Genomic DNA, 22,607 nt, shown 5'->3' on the forward strand with positions numbered 1-22,607 from the left:
AGTTTGTTGTCACTGCAGGCAATCTCAACGCTGTGCGTTACAGGGAAGACATCCTACTCCCTCATGTAGTACCCTTCCTGCAGGCTCATCCTTACATGACCCTCCAGCATGACAATGCCACCAGCCATACTGCTCGTTCTGTGCATGATTTCCTGCAAGACAGGAATATCTGCTCTGCCATGGCCAGCAAAGAGCCCAGATCTCAATCCCAGTGAGCACGTCTGGGACCTGTTGGATCGGCGGGTGAGGGTTAGGGCCATTCCCCCCAGAAGTGTCCGGGAACTTGCAGGTGCCTTGGTGGAAGAGTGGGGTAACATCACACAGCAAGAACTGGCAAATCTGGTGCAGTACATGAGGAGATGCACCGCAGTACTTAATGCAGCTGGTGGCCACACCAGATACTGACTATTACTTTTAATTTTGACCCCTCCTTTGTACAGGGACACATTATTCAATTTCTGTTAGTCACATGTCTGTGGAACTTGTTCAGTTTATGTCTCAGTTGTTGAATCTTGTTATGTTCATACAAATGTTAAATTTGCTAAAAATAAAAGCAGTTGACAGTGAGAAGACATTTCTTTTTTTTGCTGAGTTTATGTATGTATGTATGTACGTACATACGTACATACACAGTGCTACTACCAAATATTTAAAAACTACAGTTGAGTTGTTTGGAAGGAACACACAACACTGTGTGAAAAAAAAGGCAAAGCACACCAACATCAAAACCTCATCCCAACTGTAAAGTATGGTGGAGGGAGCATCATGTTTTGGGGCTGCTTTGCTGCCTCAGGGCCTTGACTGCTTGTTATAGTCAACAGAAAAATGATTTCCCAAGTTTATCAAGACATTTTGCAGGAGAATGTTGGGCTATCTGTCTGCCAATTGAAGGTCAACAGGACAACGACCCAAAACACAGAAGAAAATCAACAGAATATTGCTGAACTGAAACAGTTTTGTAAAGAGGAATGGTACAAAACTCCTCCTGACCATTGTGCAGGTCTGATCTGCAACTACAGAAAACATTTGGTTGAGGTTATTGTTGCCAAAAGGAGGATGAACCAGTTAGAAATCCAAGGACTCACATACTTTTCCCACACTGCACTGTGAATTTTTACACGGTGTGTTCAATAAAGAGATGAAAACATATAATTGTTTGTGTTTTATTAGTTTAAGCAGAATGTGTTTGTCTGCTGTTGTGACCTAGATGAAGATCAGATCAAATTTGATGACCAATTTATGCAGAAATATTCCAAAGGGTTCAAATACTTTTTCTTGCTACTGCATGCATGTATGTATGAAGTGGGAAGTTTACATACACCTACACCAAACAAATACATTTAAAACTCAGTTTCACAACTCCTGACATTTACTCCGAGTAAAAATGCCATGTTTTACGTCAGTTGGGATCTTTATTTTAAGAATGTGAAATGTCAGAATAATAGTAGAGAATGATTTATTTCAGCTTTTATTTATTTCATCCAATTCCCAGTGGGTCAGAAGTTTACATACACTCAATTAGTATTTGGTAGCATTGCCTTTAAATTGTTTAACTTGGGTCAAACGTTACGGGTAGCCTTCCACAAGCTTCCCACAATAAGTTGGCTGACTTTTGGCCCATTCCTCCTGACAGAGCTGGTGTAACTGAGTCAGGTTTGTTGGCCTCCTTGCTCGCACATACTTTTTCAGTTCTGCCCACAAATTTTCTATAGGATTAAGGTCAGGGCTTTGTGATGGCCACTCCAATACCTTGACTTTGTTGTCCTTAAGCCATTTTGCCACAACTTTGTAAGGATGCTTGGGGTCATTGTCCATTTGGAAGACCCATTTGCAACCAAGCTTGAACTACCTGACTGATGTCTTGAGATGTTGCTTCAATATATCCACATAATTTTACATCCTCATGCAGCCATCTATTTTGTGAAGAGCACTGTCCTTCATGGTTGGGACGGTGTTCTTTAGCTTCCAAGCCTCCCCATTTTTCCCCCAAACACAATGATCATTATGGCCAAACAGTTCTTTTTTTGTTTCATCAGACCAGAGGACATTTCTCCAAAAAGTACGATCTTTGTCCCCATGTGCAGTTGCAAACCGTAGTCTGTCTTTTCTATGGCGGTTTTGGAGCAGTGGCTTCTTCCTTGCTTAGAGGCCTTTCAGGTTATGTCGATATAAGACTTATTTCCTTGGTCATCTTCACAAGGTCCTTTGCTGTTGTTCTGGAAATTATTTGCACTTTTCACACCAAAGTACGTTCATCTCGAGGAGACAGAATGCTTCTCCTTCCTGAGCGGTATGACGGCTGCGTGGTCCCATGATGTTTATACTTGCGTACTGTTTTTTGTACAGATGAACGTGGTACCTTCAGGCATTTGTAAATTTCTCCCAAGGGTGAACCAGACTGTGGAGGTCTACAATTGTTTTTCCTGAGGTCTTGGCTGATTTCCCCATGATGTCAAGCAGAGGCATGGAGTTTGAAGGAAGGCCTTGAAATACATCCACATGTACACCTCCAATTGACTCATATTATCTCATTTAGCCTATCAGAAGCTTCTAACGCCATGACATTTTCTGGAATTTTCCAAGCTGTTTAAATACACAGTCAACTTAGTGTACGGTAACTTCTGACCCACTGGAATTGTGATGCAGTGAATTATAAGTGAAATTATCTGTCTGTAAACAATTGTTGGAAAAATGACTTGTGTCATGCAAAGTAGATGTCTAAACAGACTTGCCAAAACTAGTTTGTTAACAATAAATTTGTGGAGTGGTTGAAAAACAAGCTTTAATGACTCCAACCTAAGTGTATGTAAACTTCCCACTTCAACTGTATGCATCTCTGCCTGTCTACACTGAGGTTGGAATAATACTGTGAAATATTAGGATAATACCATTTTAGTGTAATAGCAGTTTAAAAAATAACTGCCTGTTTGAGTTGGTTTGAGTTGAGTGGTGACATCACCAGGTGGTAAATGAGTTAGACCAATAAGAAAGAGTTCCCAAACCTCTGCCCATAACAGCTAGTTTTCTGTTTCCACTCCCCACTCACAAAATTCTTGCTTGAGAAATTGCTCTTTGCTAAGAAGCTATTTTTGTTAATTTTTGACGATTTTAATTGAAAACTATGACGGTAAGGTACTTAATTGTCACACAGAAAATATTTGATATTGAGATTTTTTTTTAAAGGCTGCATGAGACCTTTATGCATTCCTCCCATTTTGTTCGTCCCCACAAGGTCAAATTATTTTTCTACGGATTTAGAGTAGAATTTGGTTTTGGGGTTAATGATAGAGTTAGGGCAATGGTTAGGGAAAACAGGATTTTGAGTGGGACTGAATTGTGGGTCTGTCCCTGAAAGATTAGTTATACCAGACTGAGGCAGCGTGTGATCATCCCTGTGTGTGTGTTTGTGTAGACTAAATTCATTGATAGTGTGTGACAGGGAAGGGTTGCACTTGTCTTGTGGCATCATGACAGATTGTCTCTTTTGCCTTGCAGACGACTAGCAGGCAGGCAGGGTAAACTTGAGTAAATCTGCTGTTGCTAACCTCCGTCGCCAAGGCCCCGGGCACCACCCACTACAGCACATCAACATGCTGAGCAGTGGGGAAGAGAGAAGGGAAGGTGAGAGAGAAAAGACAGAGGGCGAAAAAAGAAATGGAAGGAGAGAGAAGATAGAAGGGGAGAATATATAGGTAATTGTTCCTTCAACACTCAGTTAACGACCGCCACCTTATCAGCATCAAATAATATGAGAGTGTCCTCACACACACCAGCACCTTCCCACCCCACTGGCTGATGTATTCTAAGCCAACCTGCCCAATGAGGTCAAACCACTTGACCATCAAACAACCAATCAGTGTCCGGCTGTCCAACTAGAATTGTGACTCTGGCTGTCCGCTACCGCAGATCATGAAAAATTAACTCATGGTATTTGTAAATGGTACATAGGGTGGCAAAGGGTTGGGAAGTTAAGCCCTGGAATTTGGGAACTTTGCTTAAATTCATCAAAAAGTTTAGCTTATAGCACAGAACCTTTTTTTGTAGGATACACATAAGGAAATTCTAGGTATTACGGCATATTTAGGCTACACTATCCCCAATTCAATGGAATTGCAACCCTCTGCATGCACAGTGCATTCTTCCATCATATGTACAGCTGATTCTCCAGGACTTGCACACTAATGAGATACTATGGAGCCCAAACTACTACATGGACTGCGCCATGGAGTACATGCTTTCTGGTAAGTTTTTATTACAATACCAGGTGGGGTGAATATATTTTATATGAGATTATATATATATATTTTAAATTAGTAAATAGTAGCCTACAGCAAAGTATGTTTAAATAATTTCAAACTTTTATCAATTTCTGTTTTTGCTACCATGTGGGTTTTAGCTTGCTTGAGTCTGCTAACTGAGGAGTGTTAATTCTCCTGTTTCCATACATGTTTCATTTTAAAACATTTATCTTACAAAGGAGTTGTTTAATCTAACTGCTTAACCATTTATCTGTTCATGGAATTGTATTTGTTTTACTCATTTAAAAAAATCTTAACAGGAAAATGCCACGGGCACTATCTGATGTTTGGAAAGATTTCACTGCAGCTAATGTAGAAGGAAAAGCTGTGTACATTTGCAAATAATGTTCAAAATAATATGTGAAGAATGCAACAAAGATGCAGAATCATCTGGCCAAGAGCATAAAGTTCCCTCAGCGCTCATAACAAGCAGCCTCTGGACAAAAGTCCCTCTACTTCTATTCGAAGTGAAAATGATGAATCGGACACCTTATCGATAGCAACAGCTCATGGTCCTTCTGGAATCAGAAGTTTTTTTTTACTCAATGGAGGAACGTAGTCAGAGAAATGCTGATGAATGTATGCAAATGGTTCACCTCTGATGCTCACAGGCAATGTGTATTGGAAGAGATTTCTGAATGTTCTTTGCCCAGCATACACCCCTCCAACCAGACATGCTTTATCTACTCATTTGCTGGATGTAGAGTTTAAGTGAAGTTGTAGCAAATCATAGAGAAAGCAGACTGTATTGTAATGATCTCTGATGGGTGGCCTAATGTTCGTGGGCAAGGAATAATTAACTACATCATCTCCACCCCTCAACCAGTATTCTACAAGAGCACAGACACAAGGGACAACAGACACACCAGTCTCTACATTGCAGATGAGCTGAAGGCAGTCATCAATGACCTTGGACCACAGAAGGTATTTGCACTGGTGACAGACAATGCTGCGAAAATGAAGGCTGCTTGGTCTAAAGTGGAGTAGTCCTATCCTCACATCACACCCATTGGCTGTGTTGCTCATGCATTGAATCTGCTCCTCAAGGACAGCATGCCAATGAAAACAATGGATACACTCTACAAGAGAGCCAACGAAATGATTAAGTATGTGAAGGGTCATCAATTTATAGCAATACCTCAACAAAGCAAAGTGAGAAGAATAATAGCACCACATTGAAGCTGCCCAGCAACACCCGTTGGGGTGGTGTTGTCAATATGTTTGACAGTCTCCCGGAGGGGAAGGAGTCTCACTAAGAAATGGCCATATCACAGTCTGCCCCATCAAGAGGATCCTCCTGGATGATGCATTTTGGGAGAGAGTGGTAAGCAGCCTGAAACTCCTGAAACCTATAGCAGTAGCCATTGCAAGGATTGAAGGAGACAATGCCATCCTGTCTGATGTTAAGACTAGAGGTCGACCGATTATGATTTTTCAACGCCGGTACCAATTATTGTACTATAGCTCACCAGCATGTTTTTTTAATCGACAATCAAAAAGCCCAGATCTTTATAGGCGGGAAACTCATCGTTGGGAATATCAATCGATTCATAAATATGTAGACCATCTCTATTTTAGAGAACATATATTTAGTGTTCCTGACATTAAGTATAAGTTTGAAACTAAACATTTTTGTAAGGTAACAAAAAACGGAATGCAGCTCTAAAAACACCTGGTCTACAGTTGGGGCAATGGCATCTGAGGCGACAAATGCCTCAGATCCTGTAACCAGTCACATACAGTGGGGCAAAAAACTATTTAGTCAGCCACCAATTGTGCAAGTTCTCCCACTTAAAAAGATGAGAGGCCTGTAATTTTCAACATCGGTACACTTCAACTATGACAGACAAAATGAGGAAAAAAAATCCAGAAAATCACACTGTAGGATTTTTAATGAATTTATTTGCAAATTATGGTGGAAAATAAGTATTTGGTCACCTACAAACAAGCAAGATTTCTGGCTCTCACAGACCTGTAACTTCTTCTTTAAGAGGCTCATCTGTCCTCCACTCGTTACCTGTATTAATGGCACCTGTTTGAACTTGTTATCAGTATAAAAGAGACCTGTCCACAACCTCAAACAGTCACACTCCAAACTCCACTATGGCCAAGACCAAAAAGCTGTCAAAGGACACCAGAAACAAAATTGTAGACCTGCACCAGGCTGGGAAGACTGAATCTGCAGTAGGTAAGCAGCTTGGTTTGAAGAAATCAACTGTGGGAGCAATTATTAGGAAATGGAAGACATACAAGACCACTGATAATCTCCTTCGATCTGGGGCTCCACGCAAGATGTCACCCCTGTGGAGTCAAAATGATCACAAGAACGGTGAGCAAAAACCCCAGAACCACACGGGGGGACCTAGTGAATGACCTGCAGAGAGCTGGGACCAAAGTAACAAAGCCTACCATCAGTAACGCACTATGCCGCCAGGGACTCAAATCCTGTAGTGCCAGATGTGTCCCCCTGCTTTAGCCAGTACATGTCCAGGCCCGTCTGAAGTATGCTAGAGAGCATTTGTCATATGGTCAGATGAAACCAAAATATAACTTTTTGGTAAAAACTCAACTCGTCGTGTTTGGAGGACAAAGAATGCTGAGTTGCATCCAAAGAACACCATACCTACTGTGAAGCATGGGGGTGGAAACATCATACTTTGGGGCTGTTTTTCTGCAAAGGCACCAGGACGACTGATCCGTGTAAAGGAAAGAATGAATGGGGCCATGTATCGTGAGATTTTGAGTGAAAACCTCCTTCCATCAGCAAGGGCATTGAAGATGAAACGTGGCTAGGTCTTTCAGCATGACAATGATCCCAAACACACCGCCCGGGCAACGAAGGAGTGGCTTCGTAAGAAGCATTTCAAGGTCTTGGAGTGGCCTAGCCAGCCTCCAGATCTCAACCCTATAGAAAATCTTTGGAGGGAGTTGAAAGTCCGTGTTGCCCAGCAACAGCCCCAAAACATCACTGCTCTAAAGGAGATCTGCATGGAGGAATGGGACAAAATGTGGTCCTTCTGTAGCTCAGTTGGTAGAGCATGGCGCTTGTAACGCCAGGGTAGTGGGTTCGATCCCCCGGGACCACCCATACGTAGAATGTATGCACACATGACTGTAAGTCGCTTTGGATAAAAGCGTCTGCTAAATGGCATATATTATATTATTATTATTATTAAACAAAATACCAGCAACAGTGTGTGAAAACCTTGTGAAGACTTACAGAAAACGTTTGACCTCTGTCATTGCCAATAAAGGGTATATAACAAAATATTGAGATAAACTTTTGTTATTGACCAAATACTTATTTTCCACCATAATTTGCAAATAAATTCATTAAAAATCCTACAATGTGATTTTCTGGATTTTTTTTCTTCATTTTGTCTGTCATAGTTGAAGTGTAGCTATGATGAAAATTACAGGCCTCTCATCTTTTTAAGTGGTAGAACATGCACAATTGGTGGCTGACTGAATACTTTTTTGCCCCACTGTATGTGACTAAGGGTTTCGCTGCGGATATCAGTGTGCATTCTTCCATACTCACAATATGCTCTACCATATTAATGTGTATAATGCCATGTGGGATGGGCCACAAGAGTGGCTAAAAAAATAATACATAAATTCAATCATACTCACAAGACGCTCTGCGAAGCCCCGTGCTGCAGCAGTAGCATGGCGATGCCAGTATGTCCGTTCCTGACAGCGTCGTGTAGAGGAGAATCGTTCTTGTAGCCTGGTGTGTTCAACAGCACGCCTCCCCTCTCCACCAACACCTCCACTACACCCAGGTGGCCCAGGTTACATGCCTCGTGCTGTAACACAGGAGCACCGTTATTACATATATTATACAGTAACTGCATCCTTCCTCTTGCATACGGTCTTCTATTACTATGTAATACATACTAGCACTGATGACATTGAATATTCAATGAGGCTGTTAAAGGGATACTTCGGAATTTTGAGTCAGTGGAACTCGTGGATACCAATTCTGTGTCTCTGCATGCAGTTTGAAGGAACTTGTTAACTAGCACGAGCGCAATAAGATACCCATAGACTTCATCATTACGCTAACGCTAGTTAGCATTGGCTCACAAAACTATCTCTAACTTCCTTCAAATTGAACACAGAAAAACAAAAATGGTTTCCACAAGTTGATTGGACTCTGAAAAAGTAGATAATTGGGCAATTTGCAAAAATGTCTAAGTATCCATTTAAAAATGCCAAAAGTCATAGATTTGTAATACTGTATGCATACGTATAACAGTGCTTCTATCGGGCAGGGCAAAGTTAAAGACTGGCATGCTATACCAACATGTAAATCAGGGGTGGCAAACATGAAGCCCGTATGAAGGGGTCGAATCCGGCCGAGGGTAGTTTGAGTAAAAATTTGTACAAAAGGTGTTGGGGAGGAACGAACACAATATACTTTAAAATGACTAAAACCAAATTAAAACTGTGTAGAAATGACAATGGACCTACATTCATAAAGTTTGTGTCAAGCCCGCTAAAAATCACTGAAATGAAAGCTAGATAGTCAGGGAGCATCGGAAATTTCTAAATCAAACTTTGACGGCAAGGAAATACAACCAGTTTTCAATGAGGCCTTCCGGACCGAATGCAGCCCCCGGGACAAAATGAGTTTGACACCGCTGCCCTGTATTCCCATCTGTCCCTTGATGTATATGATTGGATGTATTTTCTGTCTAGACAAGGAGAGACTGAGGAGACAAGGCTTCACTCACCAGCGGTGTCCATCCAGCATTGTCTTTCAGGTTGGGGTCAGCCCCTTGGTCTAGGAGCTCCTTCACGGTCTCCACATCACCCTGCAGGGGTGACAGAGAGAGGACACAGGCCACAGGTTTAGGGTCAGTTGTAAAAGATATGAACATGCCATTCAAACACATTGGCTGATCCAAAATCATCTTAGACCAGCTGCTATGATCAATCAATTACTCTGTGAGGTTCACAAAGATGCATCAGGCCACATGTCTAGGGTCAGGTGTTAGAGACATGTCAACATGTACTCCAAACACAGCATCTGATCCTACACAGGCATCATGGGGCATGCAGTGATCATCAATCAGGTTCACAGGTACAGAGTCAGTTTGTGTCCCAAATGGCAACCTAAACCCTATATAGTGCAGTACTTTTACATCGGTATAAGGTACCATTTGGGAAGCAGACAGTCTCCCCAGGGTATGTTACTATTGTAGTTTAAGGTTATGTTACTATTGTAGTTTAAGGTTATGTTACTATTGTAGTTTAAGGTTATGTTACTATTGTAGTTTAAGGTTCTGGGTGCCTTGTTGTGAATCTAGCTTAAATCGGAATTTATAAATCTACCTGGTTGTGCGGTGTGGTTCTCTCATGGCCCATAGCACTACTCTTTACTGATCAGACAAGCATTCCCTTCCCAGCCCTGGGAGAATAGCAGGGAGCTTAACATAAGCCCTGTAAACACTGCTGTAATCCCTGCATGGATCCTCCCGAGGTAATCAATGTCCCAACGCTGTGAATGATTGATAATAGCAGCAGGTCTGGGATCAGCTGCTACAATTTGACAAGTCTAACAACTGACCCTGAGCCTGTGACCCAAGTCATGTTTATCTCACCTTTATTGCTGCCAGGTGTAGGGGTGTCTCCCCCTTGTGGTTTCTCTTCACTACCGCTGGGCTGTTCTGTGACAGTCTGCCCGGGGATCTCTTCCCCAGGGGGGCGGGGGAACACAGACTACTGCCCCACTGCTGCTCTCCTTCTCTGGATATCCTGGTGCTGGTGGAGGTTCGACCCTGTCTGGGGCTGGCAGCGGGGGAGGGCGAGGTATGCATGGCTGGGAGTACAACCCTGTCCACTGCCGGACGTCTACCCTGGCCAGGAGATGCCTTGGGTTTCTTTGGGGTACACTGTGAGATGTTTTTATCTTCCACACAGAATCTTTTGGGAGTGCGCTTAGGAGGGGAGGGCAGGTCAGGGTTTTTAGTCATTTCTTCATTTGGTTTGGAGTGCTGCTTTGCAGATATCTTATCCAGCTGAGAAGGGGTGGTGTGTGGGCTTGGACCGTCCTGGTCCTCAGAGAGTGGGACGTTCTCTCCTGGCTGAACCACCTTCAGGATGCTTCTGCTGGGGCTGAGGATTATGTTGTTCCCCTGAGGGAGATCCTCCGTCTGAGGCGCCGCAGTGGCAGGCAAGGTGGCTGGACTTTGGAAGGAAACTCTTTTACTAGACCTGTGCTCTCCCTCTGCAGTGACCTGCTCTTCTTCCTCTCCGACATCTCCTTCTCTCGCTCCGCCAAAGCCCCACTGCTGGTTGATTGCCTCCAGCCTCTGTGTCTTGACATTCTGCTTGGTTTCTTCATGCTTGGTTGGTTTCTGCCCACCCCCAGCTGCAGGCTTCCTGACACCACCACCATTTCTCGTCTTCTTAGTCGCTTTCTTCTTTTCATAGTTAGTCGCCCTTTGAGGAGAGGAGGAGCCAGAGTCTTGGGAGGAGGAGTTGAAGTTGAAGACAGACAGGTCTTTGCCTTTAGACTCAGGTAGTGTCTCAGGATGTCTTGGAGCAGCTTTCACAGTCCCACTCCCAGCCTCCGGGAGAGGCACAACCGCAGGCTTCTCTACCCGGCAGCGCACCTTGCGGCTGCGGGGACTAAACCAGATCTTGAAGTTCTTCTTGTGCTTTAAGACAGATTTATCAGACTGTGCTGGTGGTGTAATGGGAAGGGCATCTGAAAATAGTACAGGAAAGAGAAAAATACTGGTAGGACAAACTGAAACCACACATCAAAACGTCTCACCTAAGCTAAGGACAGAGACTATAATGGCATATGTGAAAGCAAGCGGTAAGGCAGCACTATAATGTTTTCTTTCCTTGTCATGGCACAATTTGTATTCCACTCGATTCACCCGTGGTTGTGTTTGGTTGTCTGCGCTGCATTCATTCACGCGACCTTACTTGTCACACATCCAGCCTGTTCTGCCTAGCAAGCTAGCTAGTATCTAATTTGGTGACCCAGAGGGGCATGTAGCTGCCCGTCAGTGTTCCTCTACCACTGCGGCAACATGAACATCACCCGTTTGTTAGAGCTCAAGTATAGAAGCTAAACACCACCATACATAATGGCATTGCATCATTACTGTCATTAACAGGGATTATGATGGGAGGGGGGGGTGAGGGCAGTGGAAAGGTAGGCCCCTGAATGGCAGGTAATAAAATGGAATATATTTACAAAGGAATACATATGGGAGCAGTCAGAATTGTACGTCAGGATGCACCACCCGTTGCAGTTGTGCATCCTGACGTACAATTCTGACTGCTCCGGTATGTATTATTTTGTAAATACGGTATATTTTGTCAATAGGTTACTAAAGTGTATAGCACTGGCCGCCTATTTATTTATTTAACTAGCCAAGTAGTTAAGAACAAATTATTATTTTCAATGGCAGCCTAGGAACAGTGGGTTAACTGCCTGGTTCAGGGGCAGAACAACAGATATTTACCTGGAGATTCGATCTTGCAAACTTTTGGTTACAAGTCCAACGCTCTAACCACTAGGCTACATGCCGCCTACTCGTCTTCTTCAAGGAATACTATCATTAATATCCTACAAGTTGTACCTACCTACAGGGGAAACAAAGTGAAAGCAGTCATAACTATAATGTTGAGTGAACAGTCACAGACGTTCGGGGGAATAAACAGTGAATCTAGGTCGTGGAAGAGTTCAGTGCTGTCTGTAATTCCTTTATCTTAAGGTTTGTGCACGTCACACTGAATGTGGATCTAGCGTTAGTCTGCTGTGTTTTAAGAACCACCCACTGTAGACATCTGACTGCCAACATTTTCACCCGATTCCATTCTATGAAATTGGTCAGCACTCTTTCACAAATTACAGCCTGCACTCTGTTCAGGGGTTATAAATACTCTCGGCCAGCAAACACTAGCGGTGTGTCCGTATCCTAATTATCATGGTCAGTGACAGGCACAGTCATTATAATATAATAATCTGGGGGTGTTGGGAAAAGCAGTAGAAACATTTCCATTCTAACTAAAGGACAATACAGTTATTTGTATTTTCTAATAATAACATACCGGAGTAATCGGAGCCAGTGGGATTGAGCAGTGAGTCTAGGTTGCCATAGAGTTCTGTGATATTGCTGAGTTGTCTGTTGATCCGAATGTCTTTCACCCAGGCAGGACTGTGACACACCACACATCCCTCTCCAGCCTGAGGACCAGCACACGACCTAGTAGTTAGTACAAAGAATCACAAGTCATTGATAACCTCAGGATAGTAAAATAACAAGCCAAGTAATGTACAACAATCTGCTTCTACCAAGTTAGCCACTCCAAGTGGGACAGCATCCACTCACCTGCAAAGCATATGTTTACAAACCCCGAGGCACACAGGTTCGTTCATCAGTTTTGAACTGGAATGACAAAGTATATCATGACATGACCATAATCATGTAAGTTAGATCTCGCTAGTATTATAAATTACCCCAACTAGTTAGCAACAAGCAGCCAAGCATGTCCAGTTTCATAATAAATAAGTCAAGTTAAATGTAGCGTGTTTACCATTTTGAGCACAACAGAAGTTTTCGAAAATGCGCGACAGCCTCCTTCGTTTTCGTCCAGCCTTCGTCGGTGCAAAGATCAGGATCCATTTAACGAAATGTAGCTACGTTTTCCACTATTTCGAAATTATATTCGTACACGTTTGATATCTTGAAATGACGCTAAAGCTGAGTTTTGCTGCGGTAGCTTCACTTCTTAGTTTTTTTCGCTTCTCCCGCCAAAGCGTCAGGGACAAGGGCCTGCCCGTGACGTAACTGCGTACCCCTCCCTCCCGCCCTCTTTTTCTTCTTCTTTGGATTTCACAACCGAGAAGGGTGTATTGCTGCCACCAACTGGACCGGTTGAAACCAAAACAAGGTTAAAAGAAAATCCATACGTAATAGGGAAACTAACTTAATCCACCCAAATAAAAATAATACATTGACAAAACAAAAATCCCAGTTCTTCCTTCAAATCTCCATGTCTCCCTTCTCAGGCTGTAGGGCCTGAGAGGGTGGTACGGCTTGTGACAACTCCTTCGCCAAGAAATCTTTCAGCCCCAGGAACCTCTCTGCAGCATCCACAATGATTTATATCTTCCTGGTCCTTCTCTCCACCTTAGCAGTGCCCTTTATCCCCATAGGTATATAGGCCACAAAATCCAACTTCTTAATTGCAAGATGGCGCAGCAGTAAGACGTGTTTGTTTATGTCCCATGTAGGGGGGTTATATACATTTCATTATATTTCAATCTCTCTTTTTTTCAATTTTTGAATTAAATATACCTTCCTGCAACCTGCCTCACCCAATGTGGTACAGATCTGCTATTTTTCAGACCTTATAACTGGAACATCCTTCAGAAGCTAGTCAGCTAATTAGCTACTAGCTATTTAGTCATTGTTAGCCACTGCTAGCGGTCTTTACCTTTAGCTCGGATTCCAGCCGCTTTAGCCCGGACAGACCGGATAATACCTGCCGTAATATTCATATGTGTAAACATACTGAATTGTAATTGGAAGCATTTTACCGCCATATCATACTGTGCTATGATTGGTTAAGACCACCCAAATGGTTAGGTCATGGTCATTTTGAACCTGGTTGGCAATACATGAACATGCCAGTTATAGCTAGCTAATAAAGAGCTACGTTAAGAAATATCCTGTAGCACTGCATTTTATTATTTTGTACAAAGTGTGCAAAACAAGAGATGGTGTCAGAGTAAAAGGTCTTACAAGAAGGGTTTTTCTGGAGTTCCTTCACCTCGAATGGACTGGGAGTCTACAAACTTACCCGATGCATGGCGTAAGTACAAACAGCATGTGGAGCCATTGTTCACGGGTCCTCTGAAGGACAGAGGATAAGAGGAAAAATGCAGCTACCTGCTCCTCTGGATCGGTGAAAAAGGGAGAGATATTTACACATGGACACTTACCAGGCTGAATCAAATGTACTGAAAACATACTACGATCATTTTGAAGCATATGTTGCGCCAAAGAACAATACGATTTTCGCTAGGTACAAATTCCATGAGAAAGTACAGGGAGCTAGCAAGTCTTTTGAACAGTTTGTGACAAAGCTGCATCTGCTTGTGAAAGACTGTGATTATGCTAACAAGGATGAGATGGTCAAGGACCGTATTGTATTTGGAATACACTCACCACGAGTGAGAGAGAAACTTTTGAATGTTGGGTCTGAGCTAACGCTGGATAAAGCTATCAACATAGCCAGATCTTACAAGCGAGCACAGGCTCAGATGAAAACCATTTTGCACGGCAGCAAGAGCGCAGTACATGCAGTCAGGCAGACATCAAAGCACACCTCCGGTGCACAGAGAGTGTGTTTTAGAACAGAGAGACATAACTCCAAAATAACGATACAGACTCAAAACGCTCCAAAACATGTGGGGATATTGTGGATGCAAAGTGCGTGGCGAACAAGGAAATTGCCCAGCAAACGGCAAACAGTGTACTAAATGTGGTAAATTGAATCACTTTGCAAAAGTATGCAGAGCTTACGATGGATAAAACAGTACACACAGTGAGTGAAGATGAAATGTCAATCAAAGAGTCAAACGCTGATGAACTGTTTATTGATTCAATGACACAGAAAAGTAAAATATCAGAGACAGAGCAAGCCTTTGCTGACATTGAGATAGGAACACAAGGCACAGAGCTAACTAGACACTGGTGCACAAGAAAACATTATTCCTCTGAATAAGTGAGTGCGAGCTACAGCCCACAATGCACAGACTGACCAGTTATGGTGGTTAACAGCTCCCAGTAAAAGGCACATGCACTTTCAAATGCAAATACAAAGAAAATGACATGATTTTGGACTTTTATGTTGTTGACACTAGAGCACCTGCAGTGCTAGGTCTTAAAGCATGTTTAGGCATGCTTTAAGCTAGTTTTATCAGTGACAGCACCAGTAGAGACAGACAATGTACTGGAGGAGTTTGCTGATGTTTTTACAGGGATAGGATTATTCCCAGGAGAATGTACCATTCACCTTGACCCAGACGCAATCCCTGTGGTTTACCCACCGTGAAAGATTCCCCTTGCTCTCCGTGCCCGTCTGAAGAAAGAGTTGGAGAGCATGGAGCAATCTGACATAGTCACCAAGGTTACAGAACCGACTGACTGGCTAAATGCGTTAGTGGTGGTGGAGAAACCACGCACAGGCAAGCGCCGAGTATGTCTCGACCCAAGAGACTTGAACAAGGCTATCAAACGCCCCCATTATCCTTTACCGACACATGGCATCACACACAAGCTAGCGGGAGCACACTACTTCAGTATCATGGACGCTAGATCAGGCTACTGGGCTATAAAGCTCACAGAATAGTCATCTAAGCTCACAACATTCAACACAACATTTGGATGCTACAGGTTCCGTCGCCTGCCTTTTGGGATTATCTCAGCCCAAGACGAGTTTCAGCGAAAGATCGACAAAGTGTACGAAGGCCTCGGCGGAGTTGTGGCAGTTGTGGACGACATCCTTGTCTATGGTCGAACCAAAGAGGAGCACGACCGAAACCTCCTCTCGATGCTGCAAAGGTCCCACGAGAGAGGAGTCCGGCTCAACCCTGAGAAGAGCACAGTCGGCGCTACAGAGGTCAGCTACTTCGGACATCTTCTCACAGTGACTGGAATCAAGCCAGATCCACAGAAGATCTTAGACATAAAAGAAATGGAGCCACCAAAGAACCGTTCAGAGCTGGAAACAGTGCTTGGCATGGGCAACTACTTAGCCAAGTTCGCACCCAGCCTCTCCAATGCTAATGCACCCCTGCGTCAACTGCTAAAGCAGTCCAGTGAGTTTATTTGGGACAAGCAATAAGACAATGCTTTCCAGAATGTGAAAGACTTGATCACGAGAGAACAAGGATAAATCCTTGCCTACTACGACCCCGACAAAGACCTCAGACTCCAAGTGGACGCGTCGAAGTATGGACTAGGTGCAGTGCTACTGCAAGAAGGAAAGCCCATCGGCTACACTTCCAAATCTCTCACAGACTGTGAAATCAACTACACTCAAATCGAAAAAGAGCTCTACGCCATTCTGTTCGGATGTAAACGTTTCCATCAGTACATATATGGATGACAAGTCATTGTAGAATCCGACCACAAAGCCCCTTGAGTCAATTATGAGGAAACCACTAGCCGCAGCCCCGCCAAGGCTACAGAGAATGATCCTTCAACTACAAAAATACGACTTCACAATCACTCACCGTCCAGGCAAAGACCTGGAAGTTTCGTACCTATAAGGACAGCAGCCTTAGTGAAGGCATGGACATGCAAGTGTACACTGTGTACAGTAACTTACCAGTTAGTGACACAAAACTGAAGGAGATCCAAGCAGAAACAGAACAGGACACAACTCACACAGCTGAGGAAAGTCATACAGGATGGATTATCTGAGGAGAAGAGAAAATGTCCTCAGAGCGTCTCAGAATTCTGGAACCATCGTGATGAACTATCACAGATCAAAGGAATCATTTTCAAAGGAGAGAAAATAATTATTCCTACCAGTCTCAGAGAAGAGATTTTGACAATGATCCATGCTGGACACATGGGCATGGAAAAGTGCAAACAGAGAGCATGGGACATTTTGTTTTGGCCCGGAATGTGCAAACATTGTTGGTAAATGCACCATATGTCTTGAACGACACCCCTCAAACACCAAAGAGCCAATGTTACCTCGCTGTATCCCAGACCGACCCTGGCAGATCGTGGCAACTGATCTGTTCACTTGGAACAGCGAGGACTACATCGTAGCAGTGGACTACTACAGCAGATACTTCGAACTTGACAAGCTTCACAGCTCCACATCTGCAGCTGTGATACACAAGCTGAAAGCAGCCTTTGCCAGGCATGGCATTGTAGAGACGTTAATATCTGACAATGGGTCCTGTTACAAATCAAATGAGTTTGAATCCTTCACAAATTTATGGGAGTTTACACATGTCACCACAAGCCCACATTACCCTCAAAGTAATGGCCTTGCTGAAAAATCTGTGCAGATTGCTAAATCACTCATGGATAAAGCAAAAGCAGACAAGAGAGACCCCTACCTCAGTCTCCTTGAATACCGCAACACTCCAGTTGACAACTTTAAATCACCAGCCCAGCTGTTGATGAGCTGCAGTCTTCGCCCAATCCTTCCCAGCACCAACCAGCAGCTGCAACCTGAGGTCGTCAGCTACAAGGAAATGCATGAAAACGTGCAGAGACAACAACAACAAAAGCAATGCTACGACAAGTCAGCATAGACCACTGCCACCACTGATCGACAGAGAGTCAGTTAGAATCCAGGAGCATGGCCTCTGGAAGCCAGCAGTCGTCATCCAGCCAGCTGACACTGAACATTCATATGACGTCTTCACCGCAGAAGGAGCGGTGTACCGCCGCAATCGTCGTCACCTACGGACACAAAAGAACAACATCCCGATGGGATGAACTGTTCCTCTTAAAGAGAACGTGATGGACTAAACACACACACAGCACAACATACACCATACTCACCTGCAACACCACAAGAACTGTTGACTGACACAGAAGCAGGCTCAGCATCATATCGCACAAGGTCAGGAAGAGAGGTCAAGCCCAGAGCTGTCCTAGACTTGTGTAATGTCAAAGGGTGTAGGCTGCCCTAAAAGAGTTCCAGACTGTAAACTTGTTATTGAAAGTGCTTGAAATGCTTTGGTATTGTATTTGTTTGAAATGTTAAGATGTTATTTCTACAGTGAAAGCTGAGTTGCTGAGAATCCCTTGTTTGAAAAGTAGCAGTATGTTGGATCATTGTTTCAGAGTCTATGTTGATTCAGTTGGTATAGTATGCAATATAAATGGTTACTTACTTTGAGTTCAAACTACAGAGCATGTATTCAAAAGAAACCCTTAGAATATGGAAACATTTATTTTGTTTTAAAAGAAGGGGGGGATGTAATATGCATATGTGTAAACGTACTGAATTGTAATTGGATGCATTTTACCGCCATATGATACTATGCTATGATTGGTTAGGTCATGGTCATTTTGATCCTGGTGGGCGATACGTGAACATGCCAGTTATAGCTAGCTAATAAGGAGCTACGTTAAGAAATATCCTGTAGTACTGCGTTTTATTATTTTATACGAAGTGTGCAAAACAAGACACCTGCCAGTCTGTGCAGCGCGATATCAGCCCTGAGCATATCGGATTGCTTTTTTCCCCACTACATCACCGGATTCATGCTGCAAGCTCTGAACCATTACACCGAAACTTTTCAGCTAGCTAGTTGCTACCGAGTGGCTATTGTGGCTAACGCCCTTGTCCAGAAACATGCACCAGTTAGCCTCGAGTAAGGCCCATCTCCCAGCTAGCAAACGAAGTACACCAACTACAATACCTCTCTTGCCAATTGGCCTGGACCCTTTGTCGACACGGAGCCCCGCCGATCCATCACTGCTGGTTTGCTGACATAATTCGGCTGATGTGCTCTCAACGCCATGGATGTTGGTGATGATCCATCTGCTATCCACGGCCCACTAGCTTCCTGAACGCTGTGTCTTCCGCTCGCCTAGTGTAGTAATTGACTACTGAACAGCTCCCTGTTTCATCTTTTGCTGCTCATTGGACCCTATGATCACTCAGTTACACAGCTGATGCCTGCTGGACTGTTCATTAACACGGTACTTCATTTTGTTTATCTGTCTGCCCCAGCCTCGAACTCTGCCCATTCATTACCCATTGTTGTCCTGGCTGTTTACCCGTTGTTGTCTCCCCGTTGTTGTCTTAGCTCTCCCAATCAACACCTGTGATTGCTTTATGCCTTTCTCTAGTGTCAATATACCTTGTATACTGTTGTTTAGGTCAGCTCTAATTGTTTTATTTTACTGCGGAGCCCCTAGTCCTGCTCAACATGCCTCAGATAGCCCCTTTGTCCCACCCCACACACATGCGGAGACCGCACCTAGCTTAACTGGGTCCTCCAGAGGTGCAACCTCTCGCATCTTCACTCAATGCCTAGGTTTCCCCCACTGTACTCGCACCCTACCATACCCTTGTCTGTACACTATGCCCTGAATCTATCCTACCACGCCCAGAAATCTGCTCCTTTTATTCTCTGTTCCCAAAGCACTAGACGACCAGTTCTTACAGCCTTTATCCATGCCCTCATCCTACTCCTCCCCTCTTCCTCTGGTAATGTAGAGGCTAAGCCAGGCCCTGTGTGTCCCCAGGCGTTCTCATTTGTTGACTTCTGCAACCGTAAAAGCCTTGTGTTCATGCATGTTAACCAGTTGGATTTAAGGGGCGCTATTTTAATTTTTGGATGGAAAACATTCCCGTTTTAAACAAGATATTTTGACACGAGAAGATGCTCGACTATGCATATAATTGACGGCTTTGGAAAGAAGACACTCTGACGTTTCCAAAACTGCAAAGATATTGTATGTGAGTGCCACAGAACTGATGTTACAGGCGAAACCCAGATAAAAATTCAACCAGGAAGTGCCGCATTCTTTGAAACCGCCTCATGCCAATGACTCCTTATATGGCTGTGAATGAGCTTACGTTTTCCACATTTTCCCCAAGGTGTCTACAGCATTGTGACGTCGTTTTAGGCATTTCCCTTGAAGAATGGCTGTAAGGGACCATATATGGCATGTGGTCACATGGTGTCTCCCGCAGAAAACCTTGCGTAAAATACTGAGGTAGCCATTTTTCCAATCGCTTCTTATGAGAAACCAACTGCCTCGACAGATATATTATCGAATATATTTGTTAAAAACACCTTGAGGATGGATCCTAAACAACGTTTGCCGTGTTTCTGTCGATATTATGTAGCTAATTTTGAAAAAAATTTGGCGTTATAGTTGTAGCATTTTTCGGTCGATTTCTCAGCCAAGCATGGTGAAGAAACGGGAGCTTTTTCGCCTACAAAAATAATATTTTGGGAAAAAAGGAACATTTGCTATCTAACTGGGAGTCTCCTGAGTGAAAGCATCCAAAGTTCTTCAAATGTAAATTATTTAATTGGTTGCTTTTCTTATTTTTGTGAAAATGTTGCCTGCTGCCAGCAGAGCCTAGCATAGCATTATGCCATGATAAACTTACACAAATGCTTGTCTAGCGTTGGCTGTAACGCATATTTTGAAAATCTGAGACGACAGTGTTGATAACAAAAGGCTAAGCTTGTGTTTGAATATATTTATTTAATTTAATTTGCGATTTTCATGAATAGGAAAAGTTTCTAGGGGTATTTATGTCCGTTGCGTTATGCTAATGCTTTTGAGGCTATGATTACGCTCCCGGATACGGGTTTGCTCGTCGAAACTAGTTAACTTCAGAAGCCTCCTCCCTAAGTTTGCTTTATTCACTGCTTTAGCACACTCTGCCAACTCTGATGTCCTAGCCATGTCTGAATCCTTGCTTAGGAAGGCCACCAAAAATTCTGAAATTTCCATCCCCAATTACAACATCTTCTGTCAAGACAGAACTGCTAAAGGCGGTGAAATTGCAATCTACTGTAAAGATAGCCTGCAGAGTTCTGTCATACTATCCACGTCTACTATTAAGATCCATCTCTCCAGAAATAAGTCCCTCACTGTTGCCGCTTGTTATAGACCCCCCTCAGCTCCCAGCTGTGCCCTGGACACCATATGTGAATTTATTGCCCCCCATCTATCGCCAGGGTTCGTACTGCTAGGTGACCTAAATTGGGAAATGCTTAACACCCCGGCCATCCTACATTCTAAGCTAGAAGCCCTCAATCTCACACCAATTATCAAGGAACCTACCAGGTACAACCCCAAATCCGTAAACATGGGCACCGTCATAGATATCATCCTGACCAACTTGCCCTCTAAATACACCTCTGCTGTTTTCAACCAGGATCTCAGCGTTCACTGCCTCATTGCCTGAGTCCGTTATGGGTCCGCAGTCAAACGACCACACCTCATTACTGTCAAACACTCCCTAAAACACTCCTGCAAGCAGGCCTTTCTAATCAACCTGGCCCGGGTATCCTGGAAGGATTTTGACCTCATCCTGTCAGTAGAGGATGCCTGGCTGTTCTTTAAAAGTGCTTTCCTCACCATCTTAAATAAGCATGCTCCTTTTAAAAAATGTAGAACTAAGAACAGATATAGCCCGTGGTTTACGCCATACTTGACTGCCCTTGATCAGCACAAAAACAGCCTGTGGCATACTACACGAGCTTCGAATAGTCTCCGCGATATGCAACTTTTCAGGGAAGTCAGGAACCAATACACACAGTCAGCTAGGAAAACAAAGGCTAGCTTTTTCAAACAGAAATTTGCATCCTGCAGCACTAATTCCAAAATGTTTTGGGACACTGTTAAGTACATGGAGAATAAAAGTACCTCCTCCCAGCTGCCCACTGCACTGAGACAACGAAACACTGTCACCACTGATAAATCCACGATAATCAAACATTTCAATAAGCATTTGGCTGGCCAACAATGGCTGGCCATGCTTTCCACCTGGCTAACCATACCCTATACTGGCCATAGTTTATTACAGATCGGATAAATGTAACATACATGGTCCTCAATGAGGCACGCCCAGCCACCCCACTCCTTCCCCGTCAGACAGCGCATCACATTTAGCACCTTCTTACACTTTCCCACGACTCTCTCTTTCTCTCAGGTCAGTCTAGTGTCAAAACATACCCCAAGGAACCTGAAAGCCTCACCCTCTCCAAGTTTCTCCCATATAACCTCAAGTGTACCTCATCTCTCACCTTCCTGGTAAAGAACACTGTCTGAGTTTTCTCTACAGAGAACCTGAATCCCCACATTAATGCCCACTGCTCTACCTCATCAATCGCTTCCTGTACCTTCCTGACTGTGTATGGCACATTTCTTCCCCTCTTCCATAAACGAAAAAAGCCTTAACAAGTAGATACTGTATCTACCATCTCAACGTTATACTCATTCATTATGCATTGAATATACTTAGAATTATAATGAAAATGACGGTAGCTAGCAACGATCTTTACTCATACTGGAATGGAGGAAGATCATTTGCATGCACATGGTGAAATGCAATAGATAAGCCTAATGCACAAAGTAATGTTTTATGACACATTGTTGTAATAAGGAACCAACACTTGCTATCATATAATGAGCACACTACACAGCAACAAATGCTTTGAAAAATTGCGTTATTAAATGTACAAAAATAAGTTCTGTGCATTCATGTTTATGTGGAACTGTGCCTTAAAGGGGCAATATACAGTAGCTACATAAATTGTTGCAC

At 43.4% G+C, this 22,607-nt stretch overlaps 1 protein-coding gene across 2 annotated transcripts in view; it reads right to left on the reverse strand.

Moving 5' to 3' along the window:
- The window catches only part of bard1 (BRCA1 associated RING domain 1), a 29,770-nt gene extending 16,673 nt beyond the window's left edge, over positions 1-13,097 (reverse strand). For both annotated transcript variants that reach the window (XM_046367804.1, XM_046367803.1), the window contains exons 1-6: positions 12,864-13,097; positions 12,659-12,715; positions 12,378-12,532; positions 9,908-11,016; positions 9,038-9,118; positions 7,932-8,107 (exon numbers count right to left, since the gene is read on the reverse strand). In XM_046367804.1, the coding sequence (XP_046223760.1) occupies positions 7,932-8,107; positions 9,038-9,118; positions 9,908-11,016; positions 12,378-12,532; positions 12,659-12,715; positions 12,864-12,952 (1,667 nt within the window). In that variant the 5' untranslated portion in view covers positions 12,953-13,097. The remainder of the gene's footprint in view (positions 1-7,931; positions 8,108-9,037; positions 9,119-9,907; positions 11,017-12,377; positions 12,533-12,658; positions 12,716-12,863) is intronic.
- Positions 13,098-22,607: the final 9,510 nt, after the last annotated feature.

The sequence above is a fragment of the Oncorhynchus gorbuscha genome, linkage group LG01 (assembly GCF_021184085.1).
Source record: "Oncorhynchus gorbuscha isolate QuinsamMale2020 ecotype Even-year linkage group LG01, OgorEven_v1.0, whole genome shotgun sequence".
NCBI classification, from domain to species: domain Eukaryota; kingdom Metazoa; phylum Chordata; class Actinopteri; order Salmoniformes; family Salmonidae; genus Oncorhynchus; species Oncorhynchus gorbuscha.